A 25208-nucleotide genomic window follows, 5' to 3' on the forward strand; every position below is an offset into this window, starting at 1 on the left:
TATGATTTTGTATCAGTATGAAAATTAAACACGGTAGCCGATTCCGATTACGTCAGGTTTTGTATATATTTTGTATACTGTATATTATGGCATCTAGTCAATGGGGTTTTACTGTATTGTTAAAAATATGACAAATCTAGACAAGCCAGAGTGTAATATTAATGTAAAAAATTATACACACATCATTTCCATCATCAAATATTCTTTTTTCATTAAAAATCTAAATGCCATGCATTTAAACTCTTTATTGGTCTGGTCTAAACAGCAAGTGATACAGTCAACAAGTAGAAACTGAAGCACTGAACAGTTTCCTCATCCATCAACAACAATAAAGACAGTGGCTCAAATTACAATACATTATTTCAACAAAAAACAAATTATGGCTTTTTATTTCACATCAATGTCATAGACAGACAACAGGTCCGGAGAACCGAGGACAGAGACAGAGTCGAGTGAAGAGCTGCACGGCACTTGTTACAGCAATAGTTATAGCATTGTACGTCTGACTTTATACTATATTCAGGCTGGCCGGAACCTTTAAAGACTATTATTGATATACAGTAGACGAGCATGTCTTTTGCACACTGCTAGACCAGCTTTCTTGGGGTTCAGAAGATGGCACAGTCAGTAAAATGTAAGTGTCCTTTTTTAGAATGGTCCGTTTTAGTTGTGTCTAATAACAGTCTGCCACAGATCACACCTTACACAGTATTCATAAGATAAAATATAAAGTCCACCACACTTCATCTGATACATCCACCACACTATTTTAAAACATCCAAATAGCAAAAACAAGTCGAAAGCCTGAAACACACTGCAACACTGGTTCTCAACTGGTGTCAAGACCTAATGTTTTGATCGTTAACTTCATGAACTGTGCTTGAATCTACAGAAGAAATGCTATACTTTGATAATAAAAACATTGAAACATGTCGAAAGTGTAATGTTTTATTTGGGCTGCAGCTTGTCTTGATAAATTGAATGTGGGTCCCAAAGTTTTACTACTAGTTTTACTAGTATTAACCACTGCAGGATTATTTGCCAGATTTAGGTCCTGGTTTGAATTAGGAAAGGTGTGAATCAATTTAGGCATCAGTTTTTATCTTCTTCTGGTGTTCCTCGTGCGAAGCCAGTGCAATTACGTGAGTCCTGTAGTGTGTTTCAAGTTTAAGAGAAGGAAAAGTGAATTCTTCAGTCAAGAAAGTGATTCAATGTATAACACAAAGCACTAGTTTATAATGTTCTTACTGAGGTTCTGCAAAAATGTTAATGTCACAGTGTATCCAGACTAATAAGAGACAACAGCAGGCAAACATGACTTTTGCTAGAATACATGAAAGTCCCAAGAAACAGTTTTTCCCTCATCTTTGACTGGGTCTTACTTTTTGTTAAACAAAATGTTAATGTGAGGTGAAGAGAGCAGTTTTGCTTCTCCATACTAAAGGGTAATTGGTACAGATATTATTGCAGTTTTCACATAAATTTGATATATATTGTGTTACATACATTTTGATATTTGTCATACACTACGTACATAGGTCCCCGAATTCTTCACAACTCTATTTTGGTAAGAAAAGTACTATACAGCGAAGACAAGCAAAGTCGTTTGGTCAAAGCAAAGCCAACAGGAGCAGAGGAAGACGGCACTGATGCATCCCCTCACCACTGTTCTCTGTGGAAGACATTTGAATACAGAGGCCGAATACAACCCAGTCAATAAATACACACAGACTTACGAAGCAATAAAAGCAACAAAAAAAAAAAGACAAACATGCAGCCACTCGCAGCACAAGACTCAACAGGGACATTTTAAACAACAAACTGTACAAGATCCAAGCTGTCCAGTCGGTCACACTGAGTTTGAAAACAATGCAATTTAAGAAAAGGCCTTACAGCAGAACGTGCAGTATGCTGACTTCACTGCACGGAATCACTTTAGAATTTTCTTTTAATAAATTTCCCTAATTCAGCACTAGCTATTATGGTATTAGTCAAATTAATGATACCCACTAACCCCAGTGCCCGAACACAAGCTAGTTCTTGGATAATTGATTTACTTGAACCATTATGTTGCAGTTGCAGGGAAGAGGGTATAGGTTAAGTGCAGTCATATGAAATAGTCTCTTCCAGGGTCATGAATGTGTGTCATAGCTTATGTATGGGTTAATGATGACAAATGTGTACTTACTTTGCTTGGTTTTATATACTGCAGCCAGCTTGGAGGTATGGATTGCAATGTAACCGCATGAAACAATTTCTAGTGATATGAAAAGTGAGCATATATAGATAACCATAATAAAAAAAACTGTCCAATATTAGATCAATTTAAGCCATGGCTAAAAATGTGCCCTTACCACAGGCATAATGTTGTAATGTTTAAAAACTGCTTAGTCGCAACGTAACAGAAGGGGATCCTCACTCACACCAATGTGGCACACAAACCTTACACTCTGAAAATGATTTGTGAAACACTGTCATAAGAAGCAGGTGACAAGTGTTTGGCATTTCTACATGAATCACAGATGTTTACTCTCTCCACCACGCTCGTGCCTCTCACAAAAGGACCTTCTCCCGAGTGTCGGGGAGCCTCAGAGCCACCAGGCCCCCGCCCACCAGCGCCGCAAACGACAGCAGGATGGGGATGGCTTTGGTGATGCCCACGAAGCTGGCGAAGATCGAACTGCCGAGAACCGCTGCCAGCTTACACAGAGCGTTTAGGACCCCGAACGCTGTTGCCCTGAAACACACAAAGCAGACATGTTGACAAAAACCATCTGCAATAGACGCTATGAACCAAGACTCCTGCTGTAATTTATGCTGTCGCCACGGCTACCCACTGCAGGCTGGCGTTGTCGCACATCAGTAAACCTGTCTGTGTAATCCCTCAGGGGTCCAGGTATTTACTATCTGTTTGTAGACTAAAATTGGCACTACTACGACAACCAAAGGACATCAAAAAAAGCAACTACTGAAGCACCTTTTTGAGGAAGGGTACAGCTCCACAGTGACCACCTCGATGCCGTTCCACGCTGCAACACTCACACCATAGAACAGGCACTGCAGAGCGATGATTGCTGACTGGGTGAAGCTCAGGAAGAGAAGGAAAGTGCAGCCCGCAGATATGAGCATGGAGCCACCTGGGAGGCGTAGGAGAGGCGAGGATTAGCTAAAACCATACAAAGCTATTCTGGCCAGTAAAACAATTGCTCACCGATGATCTTGACTCTTCCAATCTTCTCCATGAAAAGCGCGGAGATGATGTTGCCGGGCAGTACGGCCAGACTGCCCAGGAAGCTGACCAGATATATCAGGACGTCATTCTCCTCCAAAGCGTCCAGGTGGCAGCCGTGTCTGTTGCGCTCGAAGGTTGTGTTCTCCATCCTACAGTTAATGAAGCGCTCCTCCCATAGATCTGCAAGAAACCAGCCGTTGTTCTTTAGTGGTTGCAATGAGAAACTTTAAGATGACAATGATGACACGTTATTCCTTGTACATGTAGCAAAAGGCAACCTAAGCTGTTCAGAACCTTTTATAAACCATGAGCGCCGGCCTCATAAACTGCTTTTAACTTTCTGGTTTGTAAATAACATTTTGATATTGACAGATTTCTTCACATCACCCCAAGATCTAAACATTATTCTGCAATCTTTGTTAACAGTACCTCCTTCCGGTGTAATTGATCCATGTAATAAATGATATTGTGGAAAATTTAAATACATCAAAATGGACTCAATTTGATAAGATGAGTGATAGTGTTTCCCCTGCAGATGACTGGCGGTTGATTCATGTGCCATTTTCATCCGAGGATCATATTTCATCTAATCACTTTGCACTTATCGCGTCTGTGCTGAGACTTTAAGTTGACAGAGAACATTGTGCAATGATGGAGTGATCGTTTTGTAAGGTCATACAGAGTCTGACTGAAGTGTGCACATCATGAAGATTTAGTATTTATGACTGTGGTGGATAAAGACGCCTTGCAGTTAAAAAGTTATGATTTTTTTTTATAAGAATCGTACAAGGGCCAACAGCAAACAAACTCATTGGAAGAGAAAAACTGGTTGGAAGTCTAAGCAGCCATATTCAGAATAGTGCATGTATCTCTGAAATGGCTGGTTCTGGTTACATAAAAGACACCCACCTGTGTTGTAAAAGACTGTGGAGCGGATGGTGCAGTTCTCAAATGTTGTGTCTGTGGACCTAATATCCTCAAAGCGGCAGTCTTCAAACAGGGTGTCTTCAAACTTGACTGAGATCAGCTCTATGTTGATGAACCTATGAGCATGGTATGGACACACAAACAAACTGACAGGCCAAAACAACATGGACTTCTATCGCAGTGGCAGCGGCAGAACCAGAGCTGACAGAATGTTCAATAAAACACCACGCTGAGCCATTCTGTCACTTTGATTTCTGCAAAACGCATAGAAGTTAGAAGATATACAGTACTATCTGGACATACTGTATATCTGCCCTGGTGTCGTCTGAGCATCACGGCTCAAAACCAGGGGGATACTTTTGCCAGCTTCACATTGATGAGTAGTGAAACACTATTATCATATACAGAACTGTGCTTTCATATGTTGCAGAGTGAAGGGCACAGAAACTCATAGTTTACTGTTTTCACAATGCATAATGACTCTGACTCACCATTAGCATATGCAGTAAAGTATTGACTGTAAACATATAGCTAATGCACTCAACACAAGATCATGCTGCTGTGAACATAGAATGAAATGATTGATAAAGTACAATAGTTACATTCACAACAGTGGCTAGCTGGACGCTTCAGTCCAATAAAATATCATTATTGAAATAACACTGGCTATATCGGTGCAGTGAAAAAGTACTTTCCCAGATTTCACTCACTTATCACGGATGTACTCCCCCTCCATGTGGATCTGGTTCTTCAAAGAGAAGTTAAAATGGAAGTTTTCAATACGTTCTCGTTTGAACATCTGAGAACATAAGAGGGATTTGTTCAATACTTTTACTCACAGACGAGTGGCTTATTTGATTATATCGTCAGCTTGAGAACAGACACACAGGCATAATTTATAACAAGAAATACATATTGATTAATGTTGTTTCGTTGCGTAAAGGAAATCTACCCAGTCTTTTAGGGTTGGGGAGCACTAAATTCTCAGATACACATAGGTTTATCCACTACCTATGTACAACACATTTCCTACAATCGATATTTACCTAGTGGCAAGTTTATTCATTTAATAATAGTTAAAAAAAAAAGAAAAAGAAAATGTAGAGCACAAGTCAGTATCGTAAGAGAAATTCTACAAGCGCTACCTTGACATTGGATTCATACTCCTCATACTGCAGGTGTTTGATCATGTCGGGGAACCACACAGAGAGACCATAGTAGCTGTAAAACAACACCAAGGTCACACTGCATTTTACTGGATGATAGTCTTTGCAGCACAATCCTAAGTCCTCTTCATTGTAAAACACATACACGCATATCAAAGGCATACAAATGACCAAAGGATTAGAACGAGCCCAAGAAAAAGCATATTTACCGCACATTTATTTGAAACTGGGTTTTGTGTTGTCATCATTACAAACCTGAAAGCCATGCAGAACCAAATGATGGCCATGAAGAGTGTGGCATATCTCAGCTCCGCAGACACAAGAGAGGCAACATTTTTCAGCACCTGTATGGCAGCAAGTACAACTATCAGGCTCCATCCGTCATTTTAAACTATAGACCAACAGTGTTGTGCCGAACCAGTTTGCAGAGCGTCAGTGAACGCACGGCCCAGCGCTGCACTGGAGTTCCTGTGGCTGCCTGGATCTCGATGAACTCATCTTCTGCCGTTTTGGGAGCCTTGATGTGAGTGACCTGAATGAAAAAGAAACAACACCAATGGTTGCTCTGCTGCTAGGGGCTGCCATTGCTGTAGTACCTCCATATAGGGACAGCAAAACAATCTAGCTTTCCATTAGAAAGCATTGCACTTTACACTCGTTCTAAGCAACTGTAAAGCCTGGTTTCTATTTTTTTAAAACTTTCTACAGGTAGAAGAAACCAGGCTGGTTTTCGTGAGGTACATTTTAGAAGTCTCGGATACTAATGAGGGCCGGACTTTGAATGACATGCCAATAGCATTAGAGCTAGCGGCACAGGCGCAGCTACGACTGAACTAAACGCCGTGCGAGAGTCTACAGTGAAGATCCCGCCCTTATGCCTTTTTTAGGAACATGCGGTCGGAGCTGCATAGGAGGAGTCTGTAAGTCCGCCATGGATTCCCTTTTGAACGTGGTCATTATGGTAAATGGAGAGTGAGCAGATGATGTCTATTATTTTATACAGCCTATGAACAACACACACAAAAACAATCACAAGCTAATTCAAGATTCTTAGTATGGCTAATATCAACATTTGGAAAATAAATCATTCAAGCACTGCCTCAAGTATGTCATTTAGTCGCAAAAGTGACCAAAGCTATGGTCTACGCTAAATATTGTCGATGGACATCTGAGCTGAGATTGACATTACGTAATACTGTTAATCATACAGAGAAAATGCGTGCAGTTTGTGTAAAGTGCATGTAAAACAAATCCTCACTGTAAAGACTTTCTCCGGTTGGCCCTTGGCCCTCCAGTTGGTATCATGGACCTGCTTCAGAATCATCCAGGCTTCATCGTGTTTGGCGTTCTGCCCCCATCAACCAAAACAAAAATGTGAGAAGTCATTTACATGTTTAAACACAAGCCATCGGCGACAACAATTCCATCCTAATGATAATTTAGTGAGTGATGGTGGCTGACCTCCAACAGGAAGCGGGGGCTCTCGGGCATGAAGGTGAGCCCGACCAGAGAGGCGATGGCTGGAAGAGCCGCTACCAGCACAAAGACCCTCCAGCTGTGGAACTGGAGCTCTGTGCCCATGCTGAAACCCCAGCCTGCACGCACAGAAACACATACATGATATTCATATGCACGATGCTGGGGAGAATAACTGGAGACAATTAACTGCTGCATTGCTAGAGCTTAACTAAATCTTAAAGTATCAAACTATTGGCTCATCTATTTAAAAAGAAAAAGTATAATTGGACATTTAGTTGGATGAGTAAACTGATGGATTCACTGTACAACCCGCTACAACAAAGATATAGTGAAACATGCAGAAGTGTGAGTAAAGTACCATATCTGGGTATAATTCCCCAGGCCGTGAAGGAGGCGTAGATACCTCCCATCATCCAGAACATACAGAGCCAGGACAAGTGCTCTCCTCTTTTGTCCTTCTGAAGAAACTCGGAGAAGTACGTGTAGACAATGGGGACTGTGCCCCCAATGCTGCCAAAGATAACATACATATAAATCATCGGCGAACAGTACTTTGTGATAAGAGAGTTGAGATGAATGATTGAATGTTACACTGCAAAAAGTAAATATCAAGCATTGGCTTAAATTACTTGAATTGAAGTTTGAGGACGTTTCAGACTACTTCTAAGGTGATCTCCCTTAGAATAAGTAAAATCGACAACAGGAAAATACCAATTTTCTTAGCCCCTTGGCAAAGAAAACTACCTGAAATTAGGATGAAATGTATTGAAACGAGTCAGAAACATCTCAGAACAAGTGAAACAATCTAGGACTAATGCTCAACTACATCTTGACTAGTCAAAACAACTCAAATTTAGATAATTACTGTATGCTCCAATTGAGACATTACACTAATAAAGTTAATTACTTTTTGCAGTGTATAAATTGAACCTTATCACAAATATCCAACACATTAGGCAGAACTCAACTGGAAAACGTATAGACTAAAATGAGCCTAAAGCTAAGGGACAGCGACAAAAATGTTGACAAAAAGAACAACTCTAATACTGGTAAATAAATCTATGCTTTAATGTGAAAGATAACTCCTGTATTTTACGATACACGATCATAAACTCTTGCAACAATAAGTTCTACAGAATGTCATTTACGTTATGGCGTTTACTGTAGGTTCTGCTTTATAGCCCTGGGAGTCTATTTTATTGCCCTGTGCTGTTCTTCATCACTGTTGACCATGTGTCTCCCTTCCACAAATACATGAAAATGAAACAGTCTCGTTTGGTGTGAACAGTGGTGCATACGCTCTCTCTCTCTCTCTCTCTCTCAGCTCCGTGTGTGTGACCTGATTACAGAGAGGGTCCCTGTAGATTCTGGTTATTTTAAGATGGCGCTCAATGCAGCGCCAGCCCACCCCGCATATGGGCTGTCTGATGGGTGTGGATATATATATATATATACATATACACGGGATATGGATTTGCACAGATGCCGTACTCACAGTGGATGTTTCTGCAGTGCTCATAAAACATGCAGCGGTTTAATGAACATATAGCTGCAGCGTTGGCCGTAAAAACAGGTTTGATGGGATTTTAAGCAATAACTGAACAGGGACACAAGTGACAACAATAAACTGGACCAATTTGTAATGCCACTTGCACACTATGGATTCATTGATGCCTGTATCACACTGCTTTCTCATTGTACATGTAGCCAAACTCGACTAGACTTAATGGCGTCAAACCAGACTGTTCACTTTAGATTTTCAAATGACTATTCAAATGAATAATATGACAAAGAATCTGATGATGATTAAGCAGATTTTTTTCCGCACAGTCACAGGCCAAATGAATGTCCACATTGAGTTATGAAATGTGGTATTTGTATTGACACTCTTGTTGAAGGCTGTTTAGAATTAAACGTATGGAAATTATGTAAGCGCATACCTCCTACCCTCTGTTTTTACATTTCCTACAGTTATTTACTATAAATTACCTAATAAGATTTGTTGGCAGTTCAGACAGGCCTGACATTTTCTAAAGGTCACTCTAAGTACAATGTGCTAAACTGTTTGCACAACGTAGTACTGAAAATGTGGTTACAGGAACTTTGGCATTGAGCCACTATGTGTGAACATTAAGGGCAGTGCAAAATGGCCTAAAATCTATATCACGATATAAAAAAGAAATATCACGATAATTATATATTTTGACAATATAACTGACAATGGAGAAATTATTTAAACATCCCAGCCTTATGCCTACTGGGAAGATTAATTCAGTGATATTTAATTATTTTTTTAATGGCGTACTGATTTCCTTGCAAATATGATCTACTCAAGCAGTTTACATCCTTCATTTCATTTTATTTTTTAAGCACCTGTCCCCGTGTTCTACAGTCAGGGTTTATGCTGCTCTGATGGAGCTGAGCGTAACATAAATTATATTGTGTGTACAATGATATCAAAAAATTATATTGTGATAACGATATGTGATACGATATGGCCCACCCCAACATAGATAATTGAAAGCAATTATGCTAATAAAAATACGTAAATGGTGTGCTGCATTTGTTGTTGTTACCCAATCCCGGAGAGCAGCCTGAAGAAGAGGAAGAAGCCGTATCCCTGGGCGAATGAGGACAGGAAGGCGAACGCACAGTTAATGGCCAGTGCCACGATGAGACACTTTCTGCGTCCGAGTTTGTCTGCCAGTCCACCCCACAGGAACGCTCCCACCATCATGCTCAGGAACACCATCAGACCTGCAATAAAGACTCACTTAGTGAAATCTTCAAATTCCCATGAATCATTTGTCCTCTGTAGCCAGATGGTAAGTGGGAAACTCCTCCAGGACAACTGTCTGGGTACAGTTATTCTACAATGCACTGCACACTCATCCCTTGTTGGCTCATATTAAGCTTGTTTATTCAGCGTTTATCAAGTGAGAAATACCACTGCCGTCTACTCTTTTGCAAAAGCCTTACTTTCTGCCAAATAAGAGCAAATTGATCATGTGCTTGTCTATACAAAAGGTAATGAAAAAACTTCCCTTGACTTCATTAAAAAATAGAGAAGAGAGTTCCCATTATCCCTTATACTGGGGCAACCACAGTGCAGCGCCCTGGGACCCATCTCCAGATCTTGAGCCAGGATCTTGGTCTGACTCTGGATTGCCATAAGTGCAGGGTTTTTAGTCAAATGTAATGCTTTTTAATGCCATTTTTAATGACTCAATCATATCAAATTTGTGCATGTTTTATATCTTAATATTTGTAAACATTTCATCAAACAGAGGAATGACGGGAATTTTAGATATTCAAAAGCAAATTGCACACAACAAGCAACTTTTCAGCAAAAAACGCCGGTAAATTTCTGCCAAACTTATGCCATTATTTTCCCCCAAAAAGTTTTAAGTTTGAATTGAATTGAATGCTTTTTAATGACTTTTAACTCATTGACTGCCAGCCATTTTCAAATCAGAGAGCTCCCCACTGCCAGAGGATTTTCAGGATTTTGACTGTTTTTTCAAGACCAACAGAAAATTTAGGTCTGGGTCTATGTCAACATGAAACCCACCAAAAGAAAGATTGGACTCTCTTCTTTCATCTCTTTCATTGTTTGTAACTCTTTCCATTCTTTTGTAATGGTCCATAGAAAATAGGTGAAATCACCCAAAATGCTGTTTTCTGAGAAAACGAAAGAGCAATGCTGCCACCTAGTGACTCAATAGACAGAACAGAACAGAACTTATTGAGTGACTAGGTGGCAGCATTAGGCAGCACAACAAAGATTTTAACACCAGACATGCTCAAGGCTTTGCTGCAGCTGTTCCCATTGAAAAACCTAATTGACGTCTATAGACGTCATTGGCAGTCAACATTCGGATTTCAATTGACGTCTATAGGCGTCATTGGCAGTCAATGAGTTAAGGCCTTAATTTTGGCACAATTAATTCTACCGTACTTTCCGGTCACACTGGTTTTTTCATAGTTTGGCTGGGGTGCGACTTACACTCAGGTGTGACTTATATATCAAAATGTATAATTTCCCATGTTTGTTATTTTCACACTGACAGCTACTAGAGGGTGTTCTAGGCTTGTGTACCAGTATCTACTACTCCTGTACCACTGAAGATTTAGAAAACGGTAATCGAGCAGCAGAAAGAAAGTGTGGAATGAGCGAGAAACTTGTGAGGGACTAGCGATGAGAGCTTGAACAACGTGATGCCGGGAGAGGCTTGTCAACTTTGCAGTTATGCCTCCATAGCCAGGTAGTTGCCCAGGCTGGTGCGACTTATACTCCAGAGCGACATATATGTTTTTGTCTTCTTCATTATGCATTTTTTGGCTGGTGCGACTTATACTCCAGAGTGTGTGTGTGTGAATCATTTGCCAAATATTTATATAATTTCTGGCATAATTTAAAATGTTTAGATTCAATGTACTATTACATTATGTCTGCAGAGTCCATGTGCCTCACTGCAGCACAGCTCTCCAACAGAACAACATGCACCTGCTGTATCTGTGCCAACTCTGTGTCCACTGCTGCAAAAGGCCAGCGTCACTACACTATAGGGCCAGATGGTATACCACAGAGGAGGGCTGCGAACATGACTCAGCGTCTCAGAGCCAAAAGCAACTCCTCACTCTGAACACAACGGGGACAAGTTACTTCAACGACAGAAAGTGAACCGTCCCAAAGCATGACCTGCTTTGTGGTTCGATTAACAACACATTAGTCTTTAAACGATGGTGTGTTTTGGACCAATTGTGGGATGTAGAGCAGAGTTAAAAGGCAAGGTCAGGACACAAAGGATCGATAGCTATAACTGTGCTGAGTCACAAACACTGCTCGGAGCTTCTGCCCACACCATGAGAACTCAGCAACAACAACAACGGGAGAGGAGCGGCTGTTAGTGGAAGGACAGAAAAGGAGAGTTGTATTAACGTTCTGGAATTTAAAACTCATTTCAACAGAAAACACCACTCCTAAGTCACGTTTGTAACCTCTTAACGCCCACCTGAACCAAGCACATTTTCACCAGTTTGGCTTTACCCCAATCCAAAAGCTTAAAAAAAAAAAAAGCATTAAAATAGCGACGAAAACAAGAATGAAGTGTTATAAAAATGTGACGAAAACACAACCAAAAAGTGACAAAAAACGTACAAAACTTGAAAAAAAGCAATGAAAAAACATGACAAAAAAGAAACAAAAAAAATATGAAAACACACCAAAAACGCTTAGCCCCCGCTCAGTTGAGGCGGGGGCAAAGAGGTGAACCCCTTAACCCCTGCCGTAACCAAGCACATTCCCTCCAGTTCAGCTTTACCCAAATCTAAAGCTTCTACAGCCATGACCTTACGGCCTATAGGCTAGGGTAACGCCTCATTTGAAAGCTAAGGCCTACAAAACTCCTTTTCGTAACATTTTTGCCGCATTTAGATTTTTAGTGCAATGTTAGAGTGATGAAGCCACAAAAGCGTGACAAAAAAGTAGACAGATAAATTTGACAAAAATGATGAAAACCTGACAACAAAGGCGAGGTAAGAGCTTAGGCCTTTCAAATGAGGCGTTAGCCTGGCCTATAGGCTGTAAGAAACTGTTAGATTTGGGTAAAGCCGAATTGGGGAAAATGTGCTCGGTTAAGGCAAGAGGTTAATGATAGTCAATTTATAGTTATAGATATAAAGTTTGTGTCAACCCAGTGACCAACTAGCCATTGTCCACAAACAGTACTAAGGCAAATGATGAAGGTAACTGTAACTTGTGGGTCGACCCATGAAACAACAACAAAAAAACGGCCACAAATCAATGCCCTCTCTACCAGAACAGACAAAGTCAACTCATTAACATTAATTTGGAAAAAATAACAAGCATAACATGATCTGTGTGGCAAATTTGTGTCCAAGCATTGATCTCAAAACATCTGCATAATGTTTCTAATAATGTCCTGTACATTATTTAGAAATAAAACATTTGCAGAGTGAGGGTAAATGTAACTTTTTGAACCATGTGTGTTGAAGTTTCTTACTGCTGTAGAACCAGTCCCTGTTGAAATTATGTTCACTTGCAGATATTCCGCTTACAACAGTAATTTAGAGTGGAGCCAGACACAACTGTAGAGCCTTGCAGTAATTCTGAATGGCCCATTAGCTAATTACACTGCAGCATTCACAAAAGAATTACGGAGCCCTGAAAAACTGCAGGAAATGACTTGGCCAGTGTCAATGTATATTACCTTGTCATTAAACAGAGCAGATATACAGATTATCTATCAGAAAATACAATGCACAATCAGTCTGTCAGTATTGGAAAGTTTCTTCTATGCACTTGCTGAGTCACAGATAAGACAAGTATAAAGAGAAAACGCAAGTCATTTTCTTTAATATCCATTTGGCGATACTAACTTTCCAGGGAAAACCCCATGCACCATATCTGTCGGCCATTTTTGCTACATAAAAGTAGCTCATCATGGTGTGAAAAAAGATCGATCCTCCTGAACTGAGAATTGCATTGAAACATTTAACAAGGGCCGTGCGACTCTGTGAGATTTGTCTGATAAGTAATACAATTTGCAAGTTTAATAGTTTTAATAGTTTAATAGTTTTAATAGTTTAAATTTATTGATTCGGTCAGAACGTCAGATGGCATTGATTGGCAGCCGCTCTACCAAATATTTACCCAAGAGCGGCTGTGACTGTGTACAAAGCTTACCACAAATATGGAGTGAATGAATATGCGTCCCTTGTGAAGCACTTTGAGTTATTTGGACAAGCACTAGACAAATAAAAATGCCCTTCCTTTGAATCTAAGCCATGCCTACTGTTGTGTCCTTGGTCAAGACACTTCACCTAAATTAGCTCCATGCTTCTGCTAAGTGTGATTGTGTAAAGCCACTGTATGTTTAAACGTGCTATATCAAACTCATTACAATATGATATTAGTATAATGTATAACGTCAATGTTAACATATTGCTTACCCAGCATCCCCTTCTCTGCGTTGGAAAGACACAGATCCTTCTCTGCTGAGGGCAAAACGAAAGCCACCACAAAACACTCCACTCCATCAGCCATCAGTGCCAGCCCCAGCACAATGAAGAGGGTCCACTGGAACTTTCCATGTCCACAGTCCTCCATGATGTCCTCGTACTGCTCAGAAAGCTCCTGCAGCTCCGAAGCAGCACTGGCCGCCCCTCGAGACTTCGTCCTACGACAGTGAAGAGATATTAGTATAGAAAGGTATGTGTTTCTTTTAATCAAATCTAACGTATGAAATGACACAGTGATCTAAGTGCACGGACTGTAACAATACATGCTTTGTTTTGATTAGAGTATTGTATCAAAAATCCCATATCGCAATGCTTTATTGGAATCATGCATATTAATGAGGCTGCATTGCTCCACTGTTTTCAAAGGGAGACTGGGATATTGTCCAATTAGACAATGGAGATAATGTACTTCACTCAAACGTGGCTATAAATAATGTTTAAGTGGTGCTAGCCCGCAGTTAGCATTGTCCATAAGCCTGTTAGCTTCTTCTTCGTGATTCTATTAGTGTGTATTGGTGGCTCTGACCCGGAGGCAGAAAGTTGCAATTGGGATTTTCTGGCCAGAGACACCAGGGGGAGATAAAAGACCCCCCCAATCATCCCATTAAGACTTGTATTACCCCCAGAGGGACTACGAAATTGACTTATTAAAGTAAATAAGTTACATAGTACTGCTGTAATATTTCACCAAATAGTTCACAAAGTTTGGAAAAGTACCTGCACTGTCTTTTGTTATCCTTCTAGTCTTAGAGCTTGTACTGCAACTACCTTAAGTATTCCCTCAACTGTACCTTCTCCTGCTATAGGTTAAAGAATGGTTTTGTATTCTCACCGGGCAGCCCTTTGAGCGGCCTTCTGCTCGTCCGGATGTGGGATGCCCTGGTACTCCCCCTCGTACATCTGGTCCTCCTCATCGTGCCCTTCTGTGACATCACTGGCAGCATCCTCCTCCTGAGCGGGATAGTCCACCTGGTACCCGTAACCGTCTTGTCCACCACCTTCTCCATTCGTCCCATACGCATTGTCACTTCTGCCTTGGTTGTAGTAATTGATTTTGTAGGGTTCAGCCATCTTGACTTAACAGACTGATAGATAACGGTAATTTGAAGTATGATGGGGGTGTTTTAAATAAAAAATGAGTCAGCTGGATATGTCCATCTGTTACAGTCACTCTCCTTCAAGTTCACAGAGGTTCAGATGGATCATGAGTCTTGTGCCGTATTTGTTTTGTCCATGGATGATGTGTTGTAATAGATTTTTTATTGTTTAGGCGCACTTGGATGACTTAAAAGGTGAGTTCACTATTTCTCTTATTGTTGAAGCCCTGAAAACAAAACAAGCATAAATAAATACAAGTTTTTAGAATTCATATCATGAGCAGAAAACCTTAAGTAGTTGATTATAATGCAGCTGCTCCCTCATTGTCAAGCTGAGAGATTTTATTGTCTTCTTTTTGATACCCCGCCGGTCCGAAACAAAAGAAATCCCATCAATATTTAATGTGAAGCCGCTAGAGTAAGGATAAAAGTCAGCACTGCACTGACAGATTTGTCTTTTATATCCTTGCAGACAGTGCCAGAGGAGAGGTTGATGTTGATGTCTTCAGAAAATGCCCTAGAAGTCACAGATGAAGTGTTTTTGCTTGTAACTTGACAATATAGAGGTGATCTGTGCCATCGGGCCTTTCAAGGATGTTTTGAAGGCGACTATATAGTTGCATATAACACATTGTCCTACACTTGATACAACATACTTTGTTTCTAGCAAGTCACTGATGAATAAAACCACTATGATAAGTAGAAAACTGTCCAATTCTAAACTTGAACAACGAATGCCTTTGTCCCTGTCCTCTCTTTGTTGGCAGTCCTAAAAATTGTTTTGGGACTTCCATCTGTCACTTGGTGCTTTGCTGCTAAACTAAATGAGAGGCTCCATAACTTTTTAGATGGGCCCTCTGAGCACAATAAAGAGGATTTTAATGGTCTAGTACATCTAAATGATCTAACACTCAGTATAAGATTCTTTTTGCAATGTTGTGGAGGACCATTCACAGACCATGACAAAGGAGTTTCCCCCTGTCCATGTTGCTTGAGGACTCAACAGGTCTAAACAGTCACATTGCTTTAATAAACTGTTTCGAACGTACCTTTAGTTAAACACATAATGAAGCTACCAGAGTTTGCACAGACAATAAAACACACATAAAGAAAATGAGGGTGGGTGGGTGTCCTCTTCCAACAGGGGGCATATAAAAAAGAGCTGTGTCTTTTCTTACTGAGAAAATATTGCATTATTGGATATGACAGGAACGTCCTGAGAAAGAGGGTATTAAAGATGTTATCAAGAGCAAAAATGTCCATTTTGTCTGATGTAATTATGTCATCTATCCATCTATCCATCTATCTATCTATCTATCTATCTATCTATCTATCTATCTATCTATCTATCTATCTATCTATCTATCTATCTATCTATCTATCTATCTATCTATCTATCTATCTATCTATCTATCTATCTATCCATCTATCTATCTATCAGATTTGGTCAGCAAATTTAAAATAATAATAATAATAATAATAATATTAAATAAGCACATCACTGCCTGACTGTTATTTCAATAGTCCAGATTTGTTTTTAAATGTTGCACTTCATTGATTTCTGTTGATTGTAATCACTAAAAAGACAAAAATAATACATATATGATTCTCTTCATAATACCCGTCTGTAAAGCTGACCATTAGCAGCGTGTCTTTGACAGATGTGAGCTCAGGTCTGACGGTTCACTGAATTTCTTCCTGTTTATGTATGAGCCACTTCACACAGCACCACTCACAGACAGCAGCTACACCCACACACAGTAGCACAAAGTTATGGTTTAATATCTTTGACTGACAACAGGCTTAAACGTAGCTGGATAAAAAAAATCTTTGGTATCCAAACTGGATTCCAAATTTTGCTCAAAATCAGGAAAAGTGTTCCTGGGTGCTGCAAGGCGTTCACCCACAGCTCAAGACCAGTGACACTGAAAGATGTAAGAGTTGTAAGAGTAGCACCAGATCCTGGACACATTGTTTAAGGCTTTCAGCTAAAATTAAAGACTTAACTTTCACTGTTCTCTTCTCTTCTTTTTATTTTTTCATTTTTAACCCTTTTTAAATACCTTATTTAGCATTTTAACTTGTTTTGGGCATAAAACCATCTATGCCCCCATGCACCTTTCTTTCTTTCTTTCTTTCTTTCTTTCTTTCTTTCTTTCTTTCTTTCTTTCTTTCTTTCTTTCTTTCTTTCTTTCTTTCTTTCTTTCTTTCTTTCTTTCTAAATACGAAGTGTTTTCTGGGACAGTTCAGCAGAAGTAGGAGGAGGGTTGCATGAGGCCAGAGGGCCAGACAGCTGTGGTCTCTCTAAGTGCTGCATATGTTCAAGCCACAGCTGATCCGTGCACCTCTCACTCACATTGTCTCCCCTCATCACTGCTGCCTCTAGCAGTTTTGTGACTTATTACTTTTTTTTGCCCCATAGTGCTCTGTGTGTCAAGTTATTAAACTAATTTAAGCTCTAGTCAAAGACGAGAAAGGTCTCTGTATACCCCTCTCTGTGTTTATATATATTTTTTGCCATGAATAAAAATGAAAATCTTCTGATTGCAAAACACGATCAAAGGATTTGCATTTTTTGTATTTCCATGCATTGTCCATATTCGCACTCAAACTCACTCTATGGGGAGACCGTACTGTACATGTTTAAACCGGATGAACCAGAGGAAACCTACACAGGCACATGGAGAACATGCAAACTCCATACAGAAAGGTCTCACTCGAATCAAACCAGGGTCCTGAGGAGAGAATAACCGCTAAGCCGCTGTCTCGCCCAGTGAACTTCACATGGCCTTTTATATACATTGGGATTCAGATGTTTACATACACTATGTAAAAAGACACATTTGCATATCTGAATTATTTCTATTTGCTAAATGCCAGAAGAATGAGTGATAGATCTTTTTAAAAAAATGTTGCTACTTTTGTACAAAGTCAGAAGTTGACATACACTAACATTACTATACCTTTAAACAATTTGGGAAAGCCCAGATGATGATGTTATGACCTTGGAAGCACAAGTCTGGTTCATCCTTGGGTGCAATTTCAAGACGCCTGAAAGTGTCACGTTCAGAGATGAACGTGCTGTGGTTTGAAATGTGAACAAATGCAAAAGACCTAGTGAAGATTCTGAAACTGGGAAAGAGTTTATCACAATCCAGAGTCAAAGTACTGTACCGACAAGGGCTGAGAGTTTGCAAATAAAAAAAGTAATTATTAATTTTAATAATTTATGTGGTCTGACGAAAACAAAATGTAAATGTTTGGCCATAATGACCATGGTCACATTTGGAAGAAAAATGGGGAATCTTACAAGCCTGAGAACACAATTCCAACTTTGAAATACGGGGGTGGCAGCATCATGCTGTGGGGTTGTTTTGCTGGGGGAGGGACTGGTGCACTTCACATAATACTATAGATGACATCATGAAGAAAGAAATATAGGAGCAACATCTCAAGACATCAGCCAGGAAGTTAAAGCTTGAGCGCCAAACTGGTGGCTTAAGGATAACAAAGTCAATGTTTTGAAGTGACCATCACAAAGTCCTGATCTCAATCTAGTTGAAAATGTATGGGCACAGCTGAAAAGGCATGGGCACGTAAGGCGGCCTACAAATGTGGCTCAGTTGCACCAGTTCTGTTTGGAGGAATGGACCAAATTTCCTGCCAACTATTGTGGAAGGAAATCCAAAACATTTGACCCAAGTTATACAGTTTATAGGCAATGCCACCAAATGTTAATGAAATGTATGTAAACTTTTGGCTTTGTAAAAAGGAATATAAAACCATGCAGAAAATTATTTTTTTCATTCTTCTGGCAATTAGCAAAAAGAAAAAAAAAAGAAAAAAAGAAAAAAAACATTCTAATTGATTTAATTGTGGTTTCATGTCATACACAAAAGAGACTTTTTAAAATAGTGTAAATATCTAATATATATTTTGCTAAAATGTGGATTATTTTCTCTTGTATCTGTGAATAAAAAGGAAGAGTGACAACCTAGTACCTATAGCATCTGACCTTTAGCTAACACAAAACACACAATGAAACAAGACTGCAAGACAAAAGCTCATCTGCAACTGGCTTTACCAGCTCCATTACGCTGCCTAGTTACATTATACAACCTATTTGCAGGACTGATGCTGGAGGACTGTACAGGCTTACCTGCATTTACCAAACATATCACTGTGATTAGGGACAGGGTCCAAAAGAAATTACTAAAAGACATTCAATCTCACACATACATATAAGCCGTATTTGATTTGTGACAGCCACACACACATATTCCTCAAATACTGAAGAAACCAGTATTAGACAAATAACATACCAAATATTGCTTGATACTTACTAGCAAAATGTTAAAATAAAGAGTGTGTGAGCGGCATAAAGGTGGAGGCAGAAATGTGGGAGAAAGCCACAGCCTCAGCCATTTAGGTGAGATAAATAATGCAAAGGCCTCCCCTCACACATGCATGTACAGAGCAGTGTACTCTACCAAACTGGGTGCATCAGTTGCTTTTAAAATATAAGACTATTTTTTACGCATTTCTCAGTATGGTCAAAGGGGAGGCTAGTGCAAATTTGCATTAAGCCTATTTCAATCTGTTCAGAAGACAAAGTAAGACTGCAGATCCTGTCATTATAATCCTTTTCACGTGTGACCATTTCCTCTTTCCTTGCAACAATTCAACTCTAAAATCTTCCCAAAAGTTGAACATTTCTTTCATGTGAGCCCTATTTTTCTGTCTTTTACCCTCTCCAGTAAAATAAAGGGCATCCCTGACCCAGTAAGAATGCAATAGTGGGATGTCTGACTTCCATTTCAGATAGAGGCAGTGATATTAATTTAGACATACAGTGCCTCTCGAAAGTATTCATACACCTTGAACTTTTGCACATTTTGTCATGTTTACAACCCTAAACATAAAGATTTTATTTTGATTTATTTTATTTTATTTATTTTGAACTGTGAAGTGAAAGTAAAATGATACATGATTCTGTTATTTTTCAAAAAATAGAAAAGTGAAAAGTGGGGCGTGCATAAGTATTCATACAGCATGTGTTAATACTTTGTGGAACCCCCTTTTGCTGCAATAACAGCACAAGTCTTTTGGGGTCTGACTCTACAAGATTTGCACATGTAGAGACTGACATTTTAGCCCATTCATCTTTACAAAACAACTCAAGCTCTGTCATATTAGAAGGAGAGCGTTTGTGAACAGCAGTTTTCAGATTATTCCACAGATTTTCAATAGGATTTAGGTCAGGACTTTGACTGGGCCATTCTAACACATTAATATTTTTTATTGAACCATTCCATTGTAGATTTAGCTTTGTGTTTAGGGTCATTGTCCTGCTGGAAGGTGAATCTCCGCCCCAGCCTCAGTTCTCTTGCTGACTCCAGCAGGTTTTCCTCCAAAATGTCCCTGTATTTGGCTCCATCCATCTTCCCAACTATTCTTACAGTCTCCCCAGTCCCCGCTGAGGAAAAGCAGCCCACATCATGATGCTCCCCCCCGTATATTTGACACTGGGGATGGTGCACTCAGGACGATGAGCAGTGTTAGGTTTGCTCCATACATAACGTTTTGCATCTGGGCCAAAAAGTTCAATTTTTGTCTCATCTGACCAAAGCTCCTTCTTCCACATGGAGCTGTGTCCTCCATATGACTCCTAGCAAACTTCAAACGGGATTTCTTATGGCCTCCTTTCAATAATGGCTTTCTTCTTCCACTCGTTCATGAAGGCCAGATTTGTGTAAAGTACGACTTATAGTTGTCCCATGTACAGATTTCCTCAGCGGCAGGACTTCACCGCTCCTCCAGAGTTATCTTAGGGCACTTGGTTGCATTTCTTACCAGTGTCCTCCTTGTTCAGTTTGTTAGTTTACGTGAACAGCCGTGTCTTGGTAAGTCTGCAGTGGTGCTATACTCTTTCCATTTCTGAATGATGAATTGAACAGTGCTCCAGGAGATGTTTAAATCTTGGGAAATCTTTGTATAACTTAAGGCTGCTTTAAACTTCTCCACAGCTTTATCCCTGACCTCTCTGGTGCTCCTTGGCCTTCATGATGATGTTTAGTGACCAATACACTCCGACCACAGCTCTGAGGGCCTGAAAGAACAGCTGAAATTATACTGAGAGTAGATTACACACAGGTGGCCTCTATTTAATGGTTAGGCCAAGGTGTGAACATTCTGGAGTCATTAGGAATGTTGTAAAGGCAATTTAATGCACTCAGAAAATGCTGTATGAATACTTATGCACGCCCCACTTTTCACTTTTCTATTTTTTGAAAAATAACGGAATCATGTATCAATTTGCTTTCACTTCACAGTTGTCTGTTACTTGTGTGTGAACGTTCAGTAAAAAAATCAAAATAAAATCTTAACGTGTCAAAAATATTGGACCAATAAAAAGATGAGACTGTTCATATTTAACTTTTTCTCTTAATTTAATAATATACTAAATTCTAGACAAGGCCCAGCTAATTATGTGGAATGAAACAGACAGAGGATGGTTAGCAAACAATTCACACACGAGAATACATTTGTCCTCAATGTAAACAGAACAATAAAGTCATTCTGTGTGTCTGAGTGCATGAGCTACAGCAATTTCCCCTTAGATTAATATCTCAAATATCTGACCATCTCTAATATTGGTTTTGTCTCATGCCATGAGGTGTAAAAATAGAGGCGCAGTCAACTTTCATGAAAAAGCAGAGTGTCAACTGGTCTCTTGTCCACCACCCACAATGACACAGGGAAACAGGTATGGTGTTGGTGACAGATTGGATGATGGCAGGTGCTATAATTCTGTCGCACAGTACTGTATCTGAGCGTTTTCAAAGGGAGGATGCAATTTTGTGTTTTTACTCAGTGTTTTCAATGATGCATGACAAATACAAGTAGGGTAATGTGGATGTTTGCAACTTCTATACAAACCGACATGCTTACTACCATGAAAATCAACCCTAATAAAACAAGCAGCTCCGGGAAATCTGACTATCTGACATGTCTGGGTGCAGGCTGCAGAGAAAACTGACAGTTGATATACAGTATAACTCTGGACTTGAATGACTTCCTTCAGAGAACATGCTTGGCTTGCCTGCTACGTGTTGACACTGTCCTACAATGTACCTGACTGCAGATGAGTAAACAGCATGGGTCTTTATCCCATTATCTAAAGGTAGCTTGTATGTCGGGAGGCTAAAATAGAGTGAAACGTGAGCTGCTTGTGTATAAGCATTGATTACATAATGCATGTTGGAGAGCAATCCCTGCTGAATAGGAGCTTTTGGTGCTTCCTGTTTGTTATTAATACATCTATGCCCCGTCTGACTTTGTGACATTATGCACGCTTTCAAATGAAATTTCAACTCGTCTATCATCTTTTCCCAGATAAAAAGTTGCATGTGGGAAAACTGGGAACATTTCAAGTACATACCAAATTACACATACACACATAGGATATAATAGAATGAGACAAAAGAGATTTCCCTGATGATCTATTGCAGCTCCGAAAATAGAACAGTGCCGAAACCACTGTCAAATATAGATTAATAGATGTGCAAATGAACAAGCCCAATGCAAGTACCCACGAGCACGTCTCTTACCAGAACTGAGCGCAGCCTGTTACAATCCTTATTTCAGTCAAAAAGCCATTTGAGATCCGACTACACATCCGAGTTGTGTTTTATGAGCGCAGCATCACTGTGAGGACTGAGGGATTAGGAGAGGATAGCGCTTGTGCCCCCACCTACCCTCCTGCCTCCTCCCTGCCTTGTTCTCTGCAGCTCCTCCCTGTGGGCACCCCCTAACGCCAAAATAATGGCTTGGTCCGGTCATGGGTGATCTATAATCCGGGACGTGCCATGTGAGAGGGTGCAGGGGGGGTGAGTGACGGTGCACGGGGCGGGGAGGAGAGAGGGGATGCGGAGAGAGCGGGCAGATGGTGGGAGGAGGAGGAGGAGGAGGAGGAGGAGGAGGACTGCCCCACTGACAGATGTGTGCTCAGAGGAGTTGGCGATGGGGGGGAACTATTGCTTTACCAGCCTCGGAGTCAATAGAAGACCCAATCAGCAATGTACCACCACACCCCACCAGCTCCTCACACGCAGGTCTGACTCACCGTGAGTGCTAAATGTGGGCTAGGTCTGGCACCAAATCTGTATCTGAGGGCATGAAGTGAGGAAATGCAGTGATAAGTAATGAAATACACCACCAATGTACCAGCAGTGTTTCCCAGCCAGGTATAGCCAGGAATTATTATTATTATTTGGATAGTATTTCAATATTACTTTCAATAGAAAGCAGTTTGAATGATATTTCAGGTACAGTATTTTTTCTGCCTTTCCTTCCCCCAAAGAGCAACTGTTTTAATCAATTACTCCTTGGGGGTCAAGGAGGCGCTCATCTTTTCTGCTGTTTGTGTTCTGTATGGTATGTTTGAGAGAATATTTTAAGCTTTTAGCAGTGCTTTTTAAAAGATAAATAGGGGTTTTAAATGATTACTTTCTAAATTCAGCAACACCTTCAATGTAGGAGATACTTGGAATATAGATGAAAGTTCAAAGTGGGCTAGCAAGTAGCCTATGTTTATGATTACAGTACACTCACATAGTAATTTAAGAGCCAGTCCTGTATTCTATTTGTTTGTTAATTTGGTCAGGACAGTGCATGTTCATGAACATACTCATGCATGTAAACACACCACGCCGGATTATAGCCTTGGGCTAATTTTCATTAGCTGTCCCACACTCACACTCTCAGGCACACTCTCATTCTCATTCATCCTGGCCTATTGTACATGTTTTTAGTGGTAGGGGAAACTTGAGTACCCGGGAGAAACCTACACAGACACGAGGAGAACATGCATACTCCACACAGAATGGCCCCATCCAGGTGGGAATTGAACGCGGGACCTTCTAGCTGTGAAGCACAAGTGCTAACTCTATTTTTGTTACAGTATTCATTGCAGGCCTATCCTGTCCTTAAAATCAAAACAGATTTTTCTCTGGAATCCTTTTTCCTTTTTATCCAAATTTCTAATCAGACATACATCTGTTTATAACAACATAGCATGGTTTGTTACAACATTATCTACTCAGAAATAATATAGCTATCTGCAGTTTCTTTAGGTATGTTTAACAATGATTTTGTGCATTTCATTTTCTAAGCTGGAGCCATAATCCTTACTGCAGCATTGGTGTGATAATGAACACACAATAGGTGCTCCATATGGTCTACTGTAACCACACACTGGTGGTGTTCAGAGCGCCAGAGGACTGGAAATAATAAGACATGCAAGAGAGACTTACATGCCACAAAAGGGTCATTGTCAGCCCCTCTTTAGAATTTTTTCGGAAAGTAAAGGCTCATTCATACTTCACAAGATTCAAGAACTTCTTGCTCTTGCATCCTGAGCTGCAAAGCCAAATGAAGTAACTTTTGCTTTTTATATGTGACTGACGACAGTTCCATGGCGACAAGACAAAAGTGACTTCATTTTGTTCTGCAGCTCAGGGTGCAAGAACGAGAAGTTCTTGTGTCTTGTTAAGTATGCCTTTACTTTCCGAAAAAATTCTAAAGAGGGGCTGACAATGACCCTTTTGTGGCATGTAAGTCTCTCTTGCATGTCTGAACACCACCAGTGTATGGTCCATGGCGACAGTTACTACCTCTTTGTATGTCACATCCTGTGCCCAAACAACAATAATAAACATCACAAAAAGGTCAAGCCAAGGAGATTTAGGTAAAATTGTGAACAAAATCCAGTCAGAAAAGAACAGTACAGTCTCAGTACAGTACATGGGCAAACCACACCCAGAGAATTGTGTCCACATGGGGAGCCGTGCTGGCCTTAATCCCACCCGCTGTTGCCTCCGCCGGGCTCCATCATGTGTGGTCAGTAGATCACACACTGTCACACACATGCACAAATCCCTAATCTCAGTGGCATACTCTGGCAGCGCAGCGTAAAACTGCGGTAGAGGATTACATCAGACAGATAATCGGGCTGCCACGGGAAAGCCACAAAACAAGAAATATGTATAACACAACACAACTGTATATTTTAGATGACATAACTACATACTACCTTTTTTTCCAACACAAATTATGGTTTGGACTATTCTTTATTTTGTAATTTGCTGCTCTGCCTTCTCCAAAATCTTCACCTTGTCAACCTTGTACCTGCTACACACGCTGAATATTCTACATGTTGAGACATTACCAGCATCTCCTCTTCTATGTTTCTGTTCTTTTAAA

General features: G+C 40.2%; 1 protein-coding gene across 1 annotated transcript; it reads right to left on the bottom strand.

Annotated features, from left to right (window-relative positions):
* Window positions 1–230: 230 nt before the first annotated feature.
* LOC306972050 (synaptic vesicle glycoprotein 2B-like) lies at window positions 231–22739 on the bottom strand. Its single transcript, XM_079568495.1, has 15 exons — window positions 22556–22739; window positions 14681–15172; window positions 13780–14006; window positions 9381–9561; window positions 7163–7314; window positions 6787–6920; window positions 6584–6673; window positions 5744–5857; window positions 5581–5669; window positions 5305–5380; window positions 4870–4958; window positions 4142–4275; window positions 3212–3412; window positions 2978–3137; window positions 231–2737 (listed from the first exon to the last, which is right to left on the bottom strand). Exons 2-15 carry the CDS (start codon window positions 14917–14919, stop codon window positions 2554–2556), a joined length of 2070 nt encoding a protein of 689 aa, XP_079424621.1. The 5' UTR covers window positions 14920–15172; window positions 22556–22739; the 3' UTR covers window positions 231–2553.
* Between the last annotated feature and the right edge of the window lie 2469 nt (window positions 22740–25208).

This window comes from Gobius niger (assembly GCF_951799975.1).
Source record: "Gobius niger genome assembly, chromosome: 12".
Taxonomy (NCBI): domain Eukaryota; kingdom Metazoa; phylum Chordata; class Actinopteri; order Gobiiformes; family Gobiidae; genus Gobius; species Gobius niger.

Excerpts from the sequence above, each read along its gene's own strand:
- LOC306972050 (XM_079568495.1), bottom strand. The coding sequence starts at position 14,919 with ATGGCTGAACCCTACAAAATCAATTACTACAACCAAGGCAGAAGTGAC. Across the intron at positions 9,562-13,779 it reads CGCAGAGAAGGGGATGCTGG|GTCTGATGGTGTTCCTGAGC; the intron begins GTAAGCAATATG and ends TCTTTATTGCAG. Across the intron at positions 5,858-6,583 it reads AACCGGAGAAAGTCTTTACA|GTCACTCACATCAAGGCTCC; the intron begins GTGAGGATTTGT and ends TTTTTCATTCAG.